This window comes from Morus notabilis, unplaced genomic scaffold, assembly GCF_000414095.1.
Source record: "Morus notabilis unplaced genomic scaffold, ASM41409v2 Scaffold274, whole genome shotgun sequence".
Lineage (NCBI taxonomy): Eukaryota > Viridiplantae > Streptophyta > Magnoliopsida > Rosales > Moraceae > Morus > Morus notabilis.
In genome coordinates, this window is record NW_010358785.1 from 511,421 (window position 1) to 527,949 (window position 16,529).

A 16,529-nucleotide genomic window follows, 5' to 3' on the forward strand; every position below is an offset into this window, starting at 1 on the left:
TGCAGTCTATGGCTGAGATGGGGCAAGAATTTTTTAGGCCTCGTTTATTTCACCGATTCGAGTTTTTAATTTTAAATTCTTACAGTAAAAAACTCTCAAAAAATGCCATATTTAATTTTTTCTACTACAATGAAAAGCTCTCATAAAATGTCACATCTCAACTCGAATTGAAAACTCGAATATACGAAGTGAACGAGGCCTAGTGTTGTTGTGTAACTCTAGATTTACACGAACTAGGGTCGGGTCAAAGCTACAGTTTCTGTTATGAGTTATGATGCCGATTTCTTTGCATCCCCCGTGCCCTAGGGTGTGTCGATCAAGACAATTCAAGCATTGTTTTGGGGATTTGTTGCGAGTCTGCACATTCCGTGGTTGCTAGTGAAGCTGCAGTTGCTCTTTCAGCCATGGAGATGGCTCTTGGTAAAGGGTGGGAAAACCTCCGAATTGAGGGATACATGAAGCCGGTCGTTAATTCCCTCTCTTCAAGGATTGCGCATGATTAGGAGCTGAAGTCCATTTGCCAAAAGATCCTTTCCAAGGTGCGCGATTCCTTTGCATGCTTCATCAGCTGGATGTGGAGGATGGGGAATATTGCAGCCCAAAGTCCTTGCCAATGACCTCTTTCCTCCTTGTTTGTAGGGATAGGATGCTTTGAAATTCCATCCTCTGCCTTTTCTGTTTGTTTTTTGTGGACTTTGATCTACTTGCTCGGTTCATTAACAGAAGCATTTTGTATGTGCGCGTGTCATCCATCGAAGGCAGAAATTTAAAACAAATAAATGAACCGCTAAAGCACAATACTCTTAACAGTATAAGAAAATATAAATAAATAATAGAAAGCATATCTTCGATTAATAATATGAACAAGAAATTTCACCTTTTTTATTAGAAGATTTCGATGACCTCACTCAAATAGAAGATATGGTACAACCTTTGCGGTATTTGTATTTCTAGTCTTTGTATTTCCCCTCTAGAACATTTTTCCAGTACCATCTTTGCGGGGAACAGATTCATGGACGTCCATTCGATGCCAATTTCCCACCGATGAAGCCAACTGCTCAACCTTGTCATACAGTCCTAGCAGCCCACCAGTGTGTATGAAGAGGATCTTTCTCCCTTCCCACTTCTTTGGATTCTCCTTCATGTCCTTCAACAGTCCAGAAGCAGCTTTGCCGCTAAAAAGGAATAAGCAATAGGAGGAATGATCAACCAAGCAAAAGATTCATTGTTACAGTAATATTTATTGTCACCGAAAGAAATGCCAAACGTATGATTGATGCAAACCTGTAAACGGGGTCAAGAATAACACCAGTAGCAGCGGCAATGTCCTTTACAAATTTAAGCTCCTCAGAGGTGTTAATTGCATAGCCTAGACCTTTAGCCTGTCAGAAATAGGATCCAATTATTACCTTCGACTTGTGTTTAACAAGAAAAAAAGGCACAAACTTAAGTTGTTACCCAAACACTAGTTTACAGAAAAGTCCTAAACTAGCCTACAGATTATCACTCACATTTTGAATGTCAACAATATCATGCGCATTAACACTGGCTTCAAGACCATCAAGTAGGCCTTGGACAAAGTCATAGAAATAATTGGGGTCATCGCAAACAGAGAATGCGTGAACCTGTAGGTAGGACGCAAGGAAACACAGTTAGAGGAAAAATGAAAGAACCAGATGAAGAAAGAAAAGGAAAATACATGAAAAACGAAAGAACCAGAAGATGAAAGAAAAGGAAAATACACATAAGGCACGTACTTTTGCCTTCAAAGAACTTAATGATGAACCCAATGATAGACCAGCAATTGTACCACCACTGAAAATAAATAATGTGTGAAACACAGGGCAAAATGATCTTAGAAAACAAATGTAAATAGTCCAAGAAAATCTGATGGATTGGATACTATTAATGTATAGGTCGCTGCATCTCCCAATCTTCAGAGGATTTGGCACTTGGAATTTAAAAAAAAAAAAAAAAGGAAGCTCCACCAGTGAATTAAATTGTAACCAACTAATTACAAAGGCCTTGTTCTGAGGCTGCCTTTTTCCTTCGATATTGACCATTGAAATTTTAATTGTTCCTGATCTTTCCTTTTCTTCTTACTTGTCCGACATTACATACGTTAACTTAATATGTTCAAGCCCCTGGTACACATTCTAACTCCTCAAGTTTTTCTTACTAACAATTGTGTAAATCAAAGGAAATGTTTCTTAAGGTGTCGTAACAGTTAATATTTAAAGTAGAAGGTTTTTTTTTTTTTTTTTTTTTTTTAATTGGGACATAACGTGTACAAATAATCAAATTTTCAGCTAAATAAATTGAATTAAAGTACCGCTCATCATAAAAGATAGAGTAGAACCTGCCACATGCTACAACAATATCGTCAAAATTTTCTTTTGCAGTCTGAACTTGCTGCTCAACCTCTCTAATTGCTTCAATGTAGCCCCTACATAGAGTAAAATCACAGGATCAGAATGTTAGAAGTGAATCAAAAGATGAATGAGCATGTAAGTTTTCTGGCAACAAAAGCATGAGAACGAACGCTATAAGCACATGTATACATGTGGGAATGTATAGAAACAGAAGTATTCATAGACATAAACTCATTCATAAAATTTCACTTGTTCACCAAGAAGCAAAGAATCAAAAGATGAATGAGCATGTAAGTTTTCTGGCAACAAAAGCATGAGAACGAATGCTATAAGCACATGTATACATGTGGGAATGTATAGAAACAGAAGTATTCATAGACATAAACTCATTCATAAAATTTCACTTGTTCACCAAGAAGCAAAGAGACCTCGCACAGGAGAAGGTAAACAACAATCATACGCCATCAAATCATCAAGAATCCAGATAATAGTTGAGGAAATTGGAGAAGATTAACTTTATTCCTCTGCTTAGAAACGTATATTACAGCCCTTCTTATAGATGGAGGTTCATCTAGTAATTAGGGAAAATATCCTACCGAATATCCTAATTTCAGTAACTACAAAAAAGAGGAAAATTCTAATCTAAGGAAATCGGGTAACATATCACCCAGGCCCACTGTAATTTACAGAGCTATTCTAGGAAATAAATAAGCATATTCTATAGCATAAAAATAGAATATTCTACACCCCCCTCAAGCTAGGCTATAAATATTGATTAGGCCTAGCTTGGAGCTCAAGTCTTTGAAGTTCTTCCTTGGTAGAGCTTTAGTAAGAATGTCAGTTGTTTGAAGACAAGTTGGCAGATGTAGTAACTTAATTACTCCTCCTTCTATCTTCTCTTTTATGAAGTGGCGATCAATCTCCACGTGCTTTGTCCTATCATGATGCACTGGATTCTTCGCGATACTAATAGCTGACTAATTGTCACAGAACATCTTCATAGGTTCTTCAATCATGATCCTCAACTCTTTTAGAAGTCTTCTCAGCCACATTCCTTCACATATATCATGCGCCATAGGTCTGAATTCGGCTTCTGCACTGCTCCTTGACACAGTAGATTGTTTCTTACTTCGCCATGTGACTAAATTTCCCCATACATATGTGCAGTAGCCAGAGGTTGATCTTCGGTCTCTTAATGATCGAGCACAATCAGCATCACTGTATATCTTGATATCTTTGTCTGGTGACCTTCTAAAATACAAGTCCTTTCCTGGTGTTAGTTTTAAATACCTCAGGATCCTATAGATTGCCTCCATATGCTCTTCATTTGGATTATTCATGAACTGACTTACCGTACTAACAGAGAAACCGATGTCAGGTCTTGTGTGTGATAAATATATGAGCTTTCCCACAAGTCTCTGATATCTACCTTTATCAATTGGTGCACTGTCTTCTTTGGTTCCTAGTTTAGTAGTTGAGTCCATGGGAGTATCTGCTGGCTTGTATCCGAGCATTCTTGTTTCTTTTAAAAGATCCATAACATATTTCCTTTGAGAGACTGAAATGACTGCTTTTGATCGAGCTATCTCCATCCCGAGAAAGTACTTAAGGCTTCCCAAGTCTTTGATCTCAAATTCTTTAGCGAACAGGTCCTTGAGAATGTTGATCTCCTGCTCATAATCACTTGTTAAAATAATATCATCCACGTATACAATAAGAATGGCAACCCTCCCTTTGGGTGAGTGTTTAACAAAGAGTGTGTGATCTTTCTGACATTGTGAATAACCATATTGCTTGATCACTCTTGTAAATCTGTCAACCCAAGCCCTTGGTGCTTGTTTGAGTCCATACAAAGATCTTCTCAACTTGTAGACTTTGTTAATTGTTGCTTGTGTCTCAAATCTAGGAGGAATATTCATGTACACCTCTTCAACTAAGTCTCCATTGAGGAAAGCATTCTTGACATCTAATTGGTGGAGTGGCCAATCTAAATTTGCAGCCAAAGATAGGAGAACTCGAACTGTATTCAGTTTGGCTATTGGAGCGAAGGTTTCTTCATAGTCGATTCCATAGGATTGTGTGAATCCTTTTGCAACGAGCCGAGCCTTAAATCGATCGATACTTCCATCTTCTTTGTACTTGACGGTGAAGATCCATTTGCAGCCTACAGGATGCTGTCTAAGAGGTAGCTCTGTGATTTCCCATGTTCCATTCTTTTCCAGTGCACGAATTTCTTCATTGACAACCACCTTCCATTCCTTTATCTTAAAGGCTTCTTGTATGGATTTAGGAATCTAAGTATGATCCAAACTTGCCACAAATGCCCTGTATTTATTGGATAAGCCTTGATACGACACAAAATTATAGATTGGGTGTTATGTGCATTCTCTAACACCTTTTCTCCTTGCAATAGGTAGGTCACTATCCTTAGAAGATTCGGGATCAGGATTACCTTGTGGAGCTTTTGATCTTGAATCCGGGTCCAATTCTTGGATTTGTTCGAGAGGTACTTGTTGCTCTATCTTGGTTCTTTTTCCTTCTAGAATAGGTGATGAGATCTTTGTTGTTCTTGGATTGAGTAGTATCTAGGGAACGAAGACTCGGGAGACTTGGGAGACTTGGGAGTTCACTGTTTTGGATAGGCTGAATAGTGTTAGGAGAAGGTCATGGAGGTTCAGGTAACTCGATAGGTAGATCAAAGTATAGTCCAATCGGTTCATTTTGGTGAGCAAAAAACAGGAGGTGACTCGGGCTGGGTGTTGACTGGATTTGGTGAGGTGTGGTAATCATCTAGGGCACTGATTTCCATATCGAGATCCCAAAGCTGGTATTCTTGTGTGAAACTGTTCTCCCCTGAATATCAGATTTGGGGTATGGTTGATGCTCGAAAAAGGTTGTAGAAAGATAGGATTTTTCTGTTATGTTTTTTAAGTTTAAACCGGTTGTTATCTATTAGGAATACTTATCATTTAGGAGTATTTATCAATTCCTATATTTGTGGGACATTAGTTAAAGGGATAAAGATAAGAGTCTAGGGTTGGTCTATTTATAGTTTTCGACTGTACATTTATGAGATAATAAGAAAAACTATTTTCCCTCATTCCTGCGTTCATGGTATCAGAGCCTAGGCTCTTCCGTGGGAATTTTTAATGGCTAAAACAGCCATGATAGGGGCATATAACTTTGCGTCCTCAGGAACCCTGATGGCAGCACCTCAACAAATTCTGCCATAACCATACATGGATTAGAGAATCCATCTCTTCAATTAACCGTTCACAAATTGAACGGTAAAAATTATTTGGAATGGGCACAGTCGATTAAACTGATGATTGACGGCAAGGGTAAACTCAGCCATCTAACGGGAGAAACAAAGAAACCAAGAGACGATGATCCAGCGTTGAAGACATGGAGATCCGAGAATTCTTTGGTGATTGCGTGGCTCATTAATTCCATGGAATCAGCCATTGGAAAAGTTTTTTTATTTTTACCAACAGCAAAAGCGGTTTGGGATGCTGTTCGGGAGACCTACTCAGATGTGGAGAATTCATCTCAGATTTTTGAATTAAAAACAAAACTGTGGCTGTCTAAACAGGGCAATCGAGATGTGATGGAATATTACAATGAGAAGATAGCTTTGTGGCAGGAACTAGACTTGTGCTATGATGAGGAATGGGATTGTGCGAAGGATAGTCTGAGATATTTGAAGAGAATGGAGAATGATAGTGTATATGTTCTTGGCAGGATTAAACAAGAACCTAAGTTAGAGGTCGTATTCTTGGCAGAAGACCCCTGCCATCTCTCCATGAAGTGTTTTCTGAAGTTCGAAGAGAAGAGATGTGGAGGAAGACGATGATGGGAGAAGGCAATAAACAATCAGACACAGAAGCTTCTGCTCTAGCAGTAAGAAACAGTCAGTCCACACAACCGGGTGGACAAAACAGAAGCCAAAACAGAAGGGGAGAAAAAATATGGTGTGATCATTGCCATAAACCGCGACATACGAGAGACACATGCTGGGAACTACAAGGAAAGCCATCAAACTGGAAACCAAAATCATTCGGGCAGCCCAACCGTGACTCAAGAGCGTTTCAGACAGGTACTGAGGAGAAAAACACACTTGGGGGAACCTCAGAGACTCCTTTGTTCAGTAAGGAACAATTAGAACAACTGTACAAACTTTTACAATCCACACAATTCTCAAACAATGTGTCATCCTCCTGTTCTTTAGCCCAAAAAGGTAATTATCGTCAAGCTCTTACCTTGAGTGTGTCCCCTATTTCGGATTGTCCATGGATCATTGACTCGGGGGCAACTGATCACATGACGGGATGTTCTACACTGTTTTCTACCTATAGTCCGTGTGCAGGGAATCAGAAAATTAAAATAGCCGATGGTTCTCTTTCAGCCATCGCTGGAAAAGGATCAATAACTATTTCGAAATCCCTTATTCTCCATAATGTTCTTCATGTTCCTAATCTCTCGTGTAATTTGTTATCCATTAGTAAATTAACTCGTGACCTAAAGTGTTATGCTAAATTCCTTCCAACTCACTGTGAATTTTAGGAAATGGACTCGGGGAGGATGATTGGTAGTGCTAAGGAAAATGGTGGACTCTATTACTTTGCGGATGGAAGTGACTCATGCGGACAAGCTCAGTTTTCTAGTCTTGAATCATTATCTATCTCTAGGAAAGATGAATCATTATCTATCTCTAGGAAAGATGAAATAATGTTATGGCACTATAGGTTAGGCCATCCCAGCTTTCAATAGTTGAAGTACTTATTTCCTAATTTATTCAGAAATAAAACTGCATTATCTTTTCAATGTGATATTTGTCAAATTGCTAAGCATCACCGTGCATCTTTTCCTGCCCAGCCATATAAGTCATCTTGCACTTATTCATAGTGACATTTGGGGACCGTATAGGATCCCAACAATTTCTGAAAAAAATGGTTTCTAACTCTAATTGATGATCATACTCATGTTTCTTGGGTTTATCTACTTAAAGAAAAATCAGAAACTGAGCAAGTTTTCAAAAATTTTTACAACATGGTGGAAACACAATTTCAAGAAAAAATTCAAGTGTTTAGGAGTGACAATGGAAGAGAGTATTTCAGTAAAATTTTGGGGACATTTTTTTTCCGAAAAAGGGATTATTCATCACAGCTCTTGTATAGATACTCCACAGCAAAATGGAGTGGCAGAACGAAAAAATAAGCATCTCCTAGAAGTTGCCAGGTCCTTAATGTTTACAACTAAGGTTCCTAAATACCAATGGGGTGAAGCTATTCTCACTGCCACTTATTTAATTAATAGAATGCCTTCAAGAGTTTTAAACTTTAAAGCACCTCTGGGAAAGTTTAAAGAAATCTTCCCTACATCACGAATCGTTTCTGATTTACCTCTTAAAATATTCGGATGTGTGGCCTTTGTGCATGTACATAATCATAATCGTGATAAATTGGATCCACGTGCATTAAAGTGTGTTTTTCTTGGTTATGCACCAACACAAAAAGGTTACCGCTGTTTTGATCCTAAAACTAAAATTTTTTTTGTCACTATGGATGTAACATTTTTCGAATCCCAGAGTTTCTTTAATGTTCCTCTTCAGGGGGAGAATACCTATGAAGACTCACTGTTTGAAATTGAAAATGACAGCATCACTGTTACAATTAAACAGCCTGCCCTAGTGCCTAGCAATGAAGTTGTTACTACTAGAATAGATGATGACAAAAGGGATAAATTATTTGGGCTTGTCTACTCGAGAAACAGAAAGATTCAAAGTAAAGATGACATCGGATCCTTACAAGGTCAAGAGTCCAATCCAAGTCCAGATCCTAATATCATGGAGCCTTCAAATCCGGGTAACATTTCTGAACTGTCCTCTTCTCCTAAAACTGTTGTACCTGAAAACATCCCCATTGCTCTTAGAAAAGGTGTTAGGCAATGTACTCAACATCCTATTTCAAACCATGTGTCTTACAAAAATTTGTCACCTTCCGACTCCTTGTTTATCTCACAATTGTCAAGTGTGGATGTACCTAAGAATGTACAAGAAGCTCTAAGTGTTCCGGAATGGAAGAAGGCTGTTTTTAAGGAGATGGAGGCCCTAGAGAAGAATGGCACATGGGAGAAAGTAAGTTTACCTGAAGGAAAGACACCAGTAGGCTGCAAATGGGTCTTTACTGAGAAGTTTAACTCCGATGGAACTGTGGAGCGTTACAAGGCAAGATTGGTGGCTAAGGGGTTTACACAAACCTATGGGATTGACTATCAAGAGACATTTGCTCCCGTTGCAAAGCTAAACACAGTTCGGGTCCTACTCTGTATAGCTGCAAATTTAGATTGGCCTCTATACCAATTAGATGTTAAGAATGCATTTTTTAACGGGGAGTTAGAGGAAGAAGTGTTTATGGATGCTCCACCGGGATTTGAAGAAAGCTTTGGAAGGAAAGTCTGCAAACTCCGAAGGTCTCTATATGGCTTAAAACAATCTCCAAGGGTGTGGTTTGAAAGATTCACCAGATTTGTTAAGCAACTAGGCTATACTCAGGGACAAACAGATCACACTATGTTCGTGAAGCACACTAGTGGTGGTAAATTAGCATTTTTGATTGTCTATGTCGATGATATAATTATTACCGGTAGCGATGAGACGGAAATCACCAGTTTAAAGAAATGTCTTGCAACAGAGTTTGAAATGAAGGATTTGGGACCCTTATGGTATTTTTTGGGAATGGAAGTTGCTAGATCGAAGAAGGGGATCTGTGTATCTCAAAGGAAGTATATTCTGGACCTACTGGAAGAAACTGGGATGAGTGGATGTAGACCAAGTGACACACCTATGGATCCAAACCAAAAGTTAGGAGAAAAAACAGAGGGAGTGCCAACTGAGAAGGGGCGGTACCAACGTCTTGTAGGAAAGTTGATTTATCTTTCTCATACAAGACTTGATATTGTGTTTGCAATTAGCGTAGTAAGTCAGTTCATGCATTCACCATACAAGGAACATCTTGAAACTGTCTATCGGATCCTAAGGTATCTAAAAGGGTCACCTGGAAGAGGCCTTTTGTTAAAAAAAAAAGACCAGAGGAGTGTGGAAGCATTCACAGATGCGGACTGGGCAGGATCTATCACAGACAAAAGATCAACATTAGGCTACTGTACGTTTCTTTGGGGCAATCTTGTTACTTGGAGAAGTAAGAAGCAGAATGTAGTAGCCCGAAGCAGTGCAGAAGCAGAGTTTAGAGCTATGGCTAATGGAATATGTGAACTATTATGGCTAAAACGAGTGCTCGAAGAACTGAAACTGAAGTTAGAAGCTCCCATGAAACTGTTTTGTGATAACAAGTCAGCAATAAGCATAGCCAACAACCCGGTTCAACATGATCGTACGAAACATGTCGAGATTGATAGGCATTTTATCAAAGAAAAGTTGGAAAGTGGAGTTATCTGCATGCCTTTTGTTACCACTGAGCAACAGTTAGCTGATGTCCTAACCAAGAGTCTGTTTAGGTCAAAGTTTGATTTGTTAACAAGCAAGTTGGGCATGATTGATATCTATGCTCCAACTTGAGGGGGAGTGTAGAAAGATAGGATTTTTCTGTTATGTTTTTTAAGTTTAAACTGGTTGTTATCTATTAGGAATACTTATCATTTAGGAGTACTTATCAATTCCTATATTTGTGGGATAGTAGTTAAAGGGATAAAGATAAGAGTCTAGGGTTGGTCTATTTATAGTTTTCGGCTGTACATTTATGAGATAATAAGAAAAACTATTTTCCCTCATTCCTGCATTCAAAGGTAACATCCATGGAATTGTAGAATTTCTTAGTGGCTGGAGAGCAACACTTATACCCCTTTTGGTGAGAAAAATACCCTAAGAAAATGCACTTAATGACTCTAGGATCAAGTTTTCCTTGGTGTTGGCTATGGATATGTACAAATGCAGAACATCCAAACATTTTGAGAGGAATGGAGGATATGAGATGGGTGGTTGGATAAGTTTTGAGTAGTATTTGGCACGGTGTTTGGAAGTTTACGACTCGAGAGGGCATTCTATTAATGAGGTAAGTTGCGATAAGTATGGCTTCTCCCCAGTATTGTTTTGGTACATGTGTAGAGAACATGAGGGATCGGGCTACATCTAGGAGGTGTCTGTTTTTTCTTTCGGCTATACCATTTTGTTAAGGTGTGTCAACATAGGAGCTTAGATGAACAATCCCTTGGCTGATCAGATAATCACTAAGAATGGATGCAAAATATTCCTTTGCATTGTCCGTTTTCAAAATTTGTATTTTGGTTTGGAATTGTGTTTGAACCATAGTATTTAACTTTTTGAATATCGGACCAGCCTCTGATTTTTCTTTCATTAGGAAAACCCATGTAAGTCTGGTGTGATCATCTATAAATGTTATGAACCAACGAGATCCGGTAATATTTGTGACCCTAGATGGTCCCCACACATCACTGTGACCTAAGGAAAAGGGTTGTGATTCTTTGTAGGATAGGTTAGGATAGGAAGTTCGAACATGTTTTGCAAACTGACAAACTTCACAATGAAACTCATTCGGATTTTTATTATTGAAAAGAGATGGAAAAAGTTTCTTGAGATACATAAAATTTGGATGTCCTAAACTATAGTGCCAAAGCATTATTGCACTATCCCTTTTTGAATGAAAAACAGAAACTGGACTTTGACTTACAAACACTAAACAATCAATATTGTGATCTTTCCTTTTAGAAGAATCATTCGCCTCAAGTACATAGAGCCCCGAGCACTCTTTAGCATTGCCAATCATCTTCCCTGAGTCTAAGACCTGAAATTCACAAGAGTTTGGAGAGAATTTAGTGACACAATTTAGGTCTCGAGTGAGTTTACTGACAGACAACAAATTGCAATTTAATCGAGGCACTAAAAGGACAAAATTGAGTGTTAGGTCTTTTGAAATTTTTATTGATCCGGTTCCAATCACTTTGGAAAGTGACCCATCTGCTATACTAACTGTCATATTCTTATGGCAAGGATTGAAGCTTGTTAGGACTCCTCTATCTCCAGTCATATGATTTGATGCTCCTGAATCCACAATCCATGAATTCAAATTATCTTTTCTAACACTCAAGGCATTGATGGAATTACCTTTTTGAGCTACGGATCCGGTTCCAATAGTCATTGTGGACTCGGCTATTCCTGTTTGTGATTGCTTGATCAATTGCTTCAAAATCTCCCATTGCTCCTTGTTGAAAGGATTGGGCTCGGCTGGTGCTGAATTTTCTTTCATGGTAGCAGTGTTGCCTCAACTCTCTCTGTTTTGTGGACGTGAAGGCTTCCAATCTGTTGGTTTCCCGTGGATCTTCCAACATGTGTCTTTGGAGTGACCAGGCTTTCGGCAATGTTCACAATATGGTCGTTCCCTTTTTTGCTTGTGGTCATTAATGTAATTTTGTGACCCACGAACAGCTAGGGCAGAATTATCCAACTGAGATGTGGCAATTTGAGTCCCTAACATTACCTTTTTCCTACTTTCTTTCCTCCGAACTTCAAAAAATGCTTCTCGGAGACTGAGTTGAGGTCTCATCCCTTGAATTCTTCCTCGAACTTCATCAAGGTTTTTGTTTAGCCCAAATAAGAATTTATACACCCTTTTTCTCTAAACTATTTGTCTGTACTTGATTCCATCTTCAGGGCACTTCCATGAGTGTTCTTCGAACATGTCCACCTGTTGCCAATACCGTGTGAGTGTGTTGAAGTATTGGGTCACGGTCAAATCTCCTTGCCGCAAATCATGAAGAATGCTTTCAATCTCAAACAACTCTGAAGTATTTTCCTTGTTTGAATAAGTTTCTCTTACTGCTTCCTAGATTTCTTTTGTTGTTCCATAAAGAAGAAAATTTTCTCCTATCTCATTGGTCATGGAATTAATTAACCATGACATAACCATACTGTTCTCTAATTTTCAGATCTGAACTTCGGGTCATCTGCCTTTGAAGGAGCAGCTATACCAGATAAGTAGTCATCTTTTCCCTTGCCACATATGAACATCACAAATTGGGACCATTGGAGATAATTGTTTCCATTGAGTTTGTGTCCTATTATGAGGATTTGACTGCCGTCTGACATGCCACTGGGGTTGGAGACAGTGGAATCTTGATGAGAGGTGACGTCAGATGTTGTGGAGGAGGAACTGAGTTAATTTGTGGCCATTCCGATCGAATATCTTAATCTGTGGCCGTACGGATTTGTACGGACACGCTGTACGGATTTGTACGGACGCGCTATCCTAATTTGTACGAATGCGGTGGTTTTAGCCGTAGGATTTTTTGGTGATCAGAGGAGGCTCTGATACCATGAGGAAATTGGAGAAGATTAACTTTATTCCTCTGCTTAGAAACGTATATTACAGCCCTTCTTATAGATGGAGGTTCATCTAGTAATTAGGGAAAATATCCTACCAAATATCCTAATTTTAGTAACTACAAAAAAGAGGAAAATTCTAATCTAAGGAAATCGGGTAACATATCACCCAAGCCTACTGTAATTTATAGAGCTATTCTAGGAAATAACTAAGCATAAAAATAGAATATTCTAGAATAGTCAAGGCCAAAATACATGTTAATAAATTCTCTCTCTAGGTTGTGGCCCTCATATTCAACGAAAAGAAAATTATAGAAACAAAGAACAGAAGTAATTAAATCATTATGGAAAAACAACAGAAAAACTAAGCACCAGAATCCCCTGTATTGCACTTATGCCATCATCTGACAAGATCTTATGCCTAAAAATATTAGAAAGCAAGAAATAGCAGCGCCCCTTTCATTATTTATTTCATCATTATTTTTTGCCTACAGAAAAAATAAAGATAGAATTATGCACCAAGAAATAGTTTTAAGCTTTAAAATGAAGCAAATAAATATACGAAAAATAGAAAATCCATGAAAACGTTTTTTCAGATTTCTAAAGAAAATCAAGAGGTTACTATAAAAACTTTAACTCAAAATAATCCTTTTTCTGCAGAATAAAGCTTAAGACATCAATAAAGTTAATTTGCAAATGACGATATGATTTATATTATACTACTAAACACATTTATATTTATCTCCATTACAATGCAAATTATTGCATCAAATTAAAAATATAAATTTATACAAAGATAATGCACATGGTAAAAAGACAATAAGCTCGAACCTTAAGATCCATCAATGCACAACAATTTTTCATGGAATCTTAAACAAGAAGACAATATTACAAGCTAACCAAGTTCCTAAAGAGTTTGATCCACCGACAGGGATCACATATGGCCTCCTCCCTTCATTTAGAAGCTTTTCTTTCAGATGATTAGTAAGAGCCTGAGAGAAATTTAATACGAGAAGTTAAAGAAGAAAAAAAAAAAAAAAATCAGCGCACATGAATCTGCTAATATGTAATATCACAAGAGCGTATTGTTATACATAAAACAAGGTATGAACTTGAATCTGCCATTCACACACTTGAATATGTACTTTCAGATATTCACAATTAATTTATCTATTGGGATAAAAGTTTAAAGAGAGTAATACTGCAATCACATTAGTTCATATGAATAGTGTGTTATATTGAGAAGTTAAAGAAGCAGCTCATGGAGCTTAAAAACTAGTAAGGGCAAAACCAACGAACCACACTCCCAATTTTTGCATATTCTTCTTTAGAAATTAGTTCAACGTGAGCTCCAACTAACCGCTCAACCAGGAGATTGCCCGTCAGTCCTGGATCTTGGTCTACAAGTACCTAAGGACACCAAAAGAAACGAAATGAAAAGGGTATTGAACTGCAAAATAAGTCGAAGAAAAAGGGGAAATAAACCATACAAATTGAGTAACAAATGAATTAAGGAATTCTGAAAACTGAAGGAATTACGGACCTTAGAGGTCCGTAGTATAAGATAACAATCAAGATTCAAATATCTAGCAGCCACAGCAGTTGCACGGCAGTGATTGCTTTGGATTCCTCCTATTGTTATGATACAGTCAGCACCTTGTGCAACAGCATCTGCCATCAAGAATTCCAACTTCCTGACTTTGTTACCACTTAGTTGCATTCCAGAAACATCGTCACGCTAGATATCAGAAAATATTTCTCAGTATAAACTAGAAAACTGACTAAATCAACAAGACATCCACAACAACAAAACCAAAAGAGTCCATCAAATTGATGAACATTCGATAACAAGTAAGAAAAATGTTGCAACAACTGGAGCTTATAAGAGAGCTATCTACAACTAACTCATTGGAACGAAATTTTTTACATAAAAAAGAAAGAAAAAAAGATGGATGAAAACAAACTAAGGGGAGAACAAGAAGAGAAAAGATAAGAAAAACAGAAGGAAAAGGTTGTCACAAGCGCTTAAACACTAAAACCCCACAAGGAAGCCAAAACTTGATCCTATCCTAAAAATAGATTACAACTTTTCTTTCATCTACAAAACTTGACCTCATTTGAGAAAAAAAAACACATTACTGAAACATATAACTAAAACAATTGAAACTGTATACAAAAGCAAACAAAATATGTGTGTGTGTGTGTGTGTGTGTGTGTGTGTCTGTCTGTGTGTTTTGCAAATTGCTACTATAACTTCACAATATCCACAAGGGGGCAATAATATAACTTCACAGAAAGCAAAATTCAAGAAGTCTTACCATCAAATTCAATTAAGAAAAACTAGAAATAACACAAGAGACAAAAGCAGATACCTTCAACCAGACTTCAGTGTTGTTGGGCAAATTAGGGAGATTCCACTTGTGAATTGGAGTTGGAAACTGATAATAAAATCACCAGCAAGTATAAAAATTCAGCCCAAACCATAGCAACACTCAAAAAAAGCCTCAGAAAACAAGAATCCAAAAAACCCATTTTAAATGTTCCCCAAGAAAATCAGAGGATGACCCGGAAGAACCAAAAAGGGAAAGGAGAAGAATCGGCTTACATGGCCGAGAGAGAAGACGTGAGAGGGAATTGGGCTGAGATGGGTCGCCCATGAAGGAGGCGAATACGGTTTCTTTGTGAGGAAATCCAAGCCCACTGCTCTGATGGTGTTGGCCTCCATTTTCTGAAGCTGAGAAGAGAGAGAGAAAGTGAATCTGAGAAAACGCTTTTGCTGGCCAAAGAGGTGGTTTTTTCCGATTGTCGGAGTGGGAATGCGAAAGTAAGGCAATGCACTACTGCCGCTGCATAACATTTTTAATTGATTTCAATATTGAATACATGCCTCCGACGACGACGCCTATTTTGTCACGTCCTTTGCTGTCCTGTTGCCGTTGAACTTACCGCTCAACTAAGGGTGGTGGCTCTATCTTATTGCGGCGTTGCCTGTTCGAGTCCCTTTGGTTGCGTTGGTGGGATCTTAAAAAGAAAATAATAATAATAATAATAATAAATAAATGTGGTGTTTGAAATTGATCATGTTTTTATTTTTTATGTTTTTTGAGAAAAAAAATTAAAACGTTTTTAAAATGATATTTGACGCAATAAAAATAAAAAATAAAAATAAAAATAATTTTTTTGTTTAGTGTAAAATGAGAGAAATGAAAAACGACTTTTAATCGTTTTTTATTTTTTATTTTCGTTTTTTCTTCTCTCGAGCAGAGAGAGAGAAAGAGATACATTAATGAGTTTTTTTACACTGAAAATAATCTCTTGATAAAACTACCAAATGCATTTTTAAAAATGATTTATGTCTGAGATTGAAAACGTTTTCATTTTCATTTTTATACAAAAAATAAAATTATTTTAGAACGAGTTACAAACGCGCTCAAAGAGTTGTTGGTAGTTATCTTTTTTTAATAAAGTAGGTATTCTGGCCATATATATTTGTATGTGGACTGTGTGTTTATTCTTTTATTTTGTGGCAACAGAGGTAGTTTTTTCATCTTTAGATTTTGTTTATTTGACTAATTCATTAGAGTATTGCTTGATTTGTTATGGTGGTTCTTGATGAGTCAGAAGTTTTCACCGAGGCATCGTTTAAAGAGCCATTTATATGTCTGCTTGAAACTTAGGATTAGTTTGGTATTGATTTTTGAATGCCAAAAGCAATTATATAGGCATCTACAGCAGCTATTAGCGTTTGGTAAAATGCATGAAAAGTGATTTTAAAAGAATTTGTGAGCAATTTTAAGCTTAAA

The 16,529-nt window shown here is 37.5% G+C and overlaps 1 protein-coding gene across 4 annotated transcripts; it reads right to left on the reverse strand.

The window, feature by feature from the left end:
• Nucleotides 1–185: 185 nt before the first annotated feature.
• LOC21402291 (putative D-cysteine desulfhydrase 1, mitochondrial) lies at nucleotides 186–15,707 on the reverse strand. 4 transcript variants are annotated; one of them, XR_002901757.1, is made up of 11 exons: nucleotides 15,332–15,601; nucleotides 15,099–15,164; nucleotides 14,270–14,464; nucleotides 14,026–14,136; nucleotides 13,627–13,718; nucleotides 2,360–2,446; nucleotides 1,758–1,815; nucleotides 1,512–1,625; nucleotides 1,285–1,382; nucleotides 878–1,175; nucleotides 186–700 (listed from the first exon to the last, which is right to left on the reverse strand). XR_002901757.1 is itself a non-coding variant. In XM_024162577.1 (11 exons), the coding sequence occupies exons 2-11, from the start codon at nucleotides 15,449–15,451 to the stop codon at nucleotides 971–973; spliced, it is 1,146 nt and encodes a 381-aa protein (XP_024018345.1). In that variant the 5' UTR covers nucleotides 15,452–15,454; nucleotides 15,614–15,707; the 3' UTR covers nucleotides 186–970. The 4 variants fall into 4 exon arrangements, 3 of the variants coding, with proteins under 3 accessions (XP_024018345.1, XP_024018344.1, XP_010091758.2); XM_024162577.1 differs by adding an exon at nucleotides 15,614–15,707 and having other exon boundaries at nucleotides 186–1,175; nucleotides 15,332–15,454; XM_024162576.1 differs by adding an exon at nucleotides 15,614–15,707 and having other exon boundaries at nucleotides 186–1,175; nucleotides 15,332–15,460.
• Between the last annotated feature and the right edge of the window lie 822 nt (nucleotides 15,708–16,529).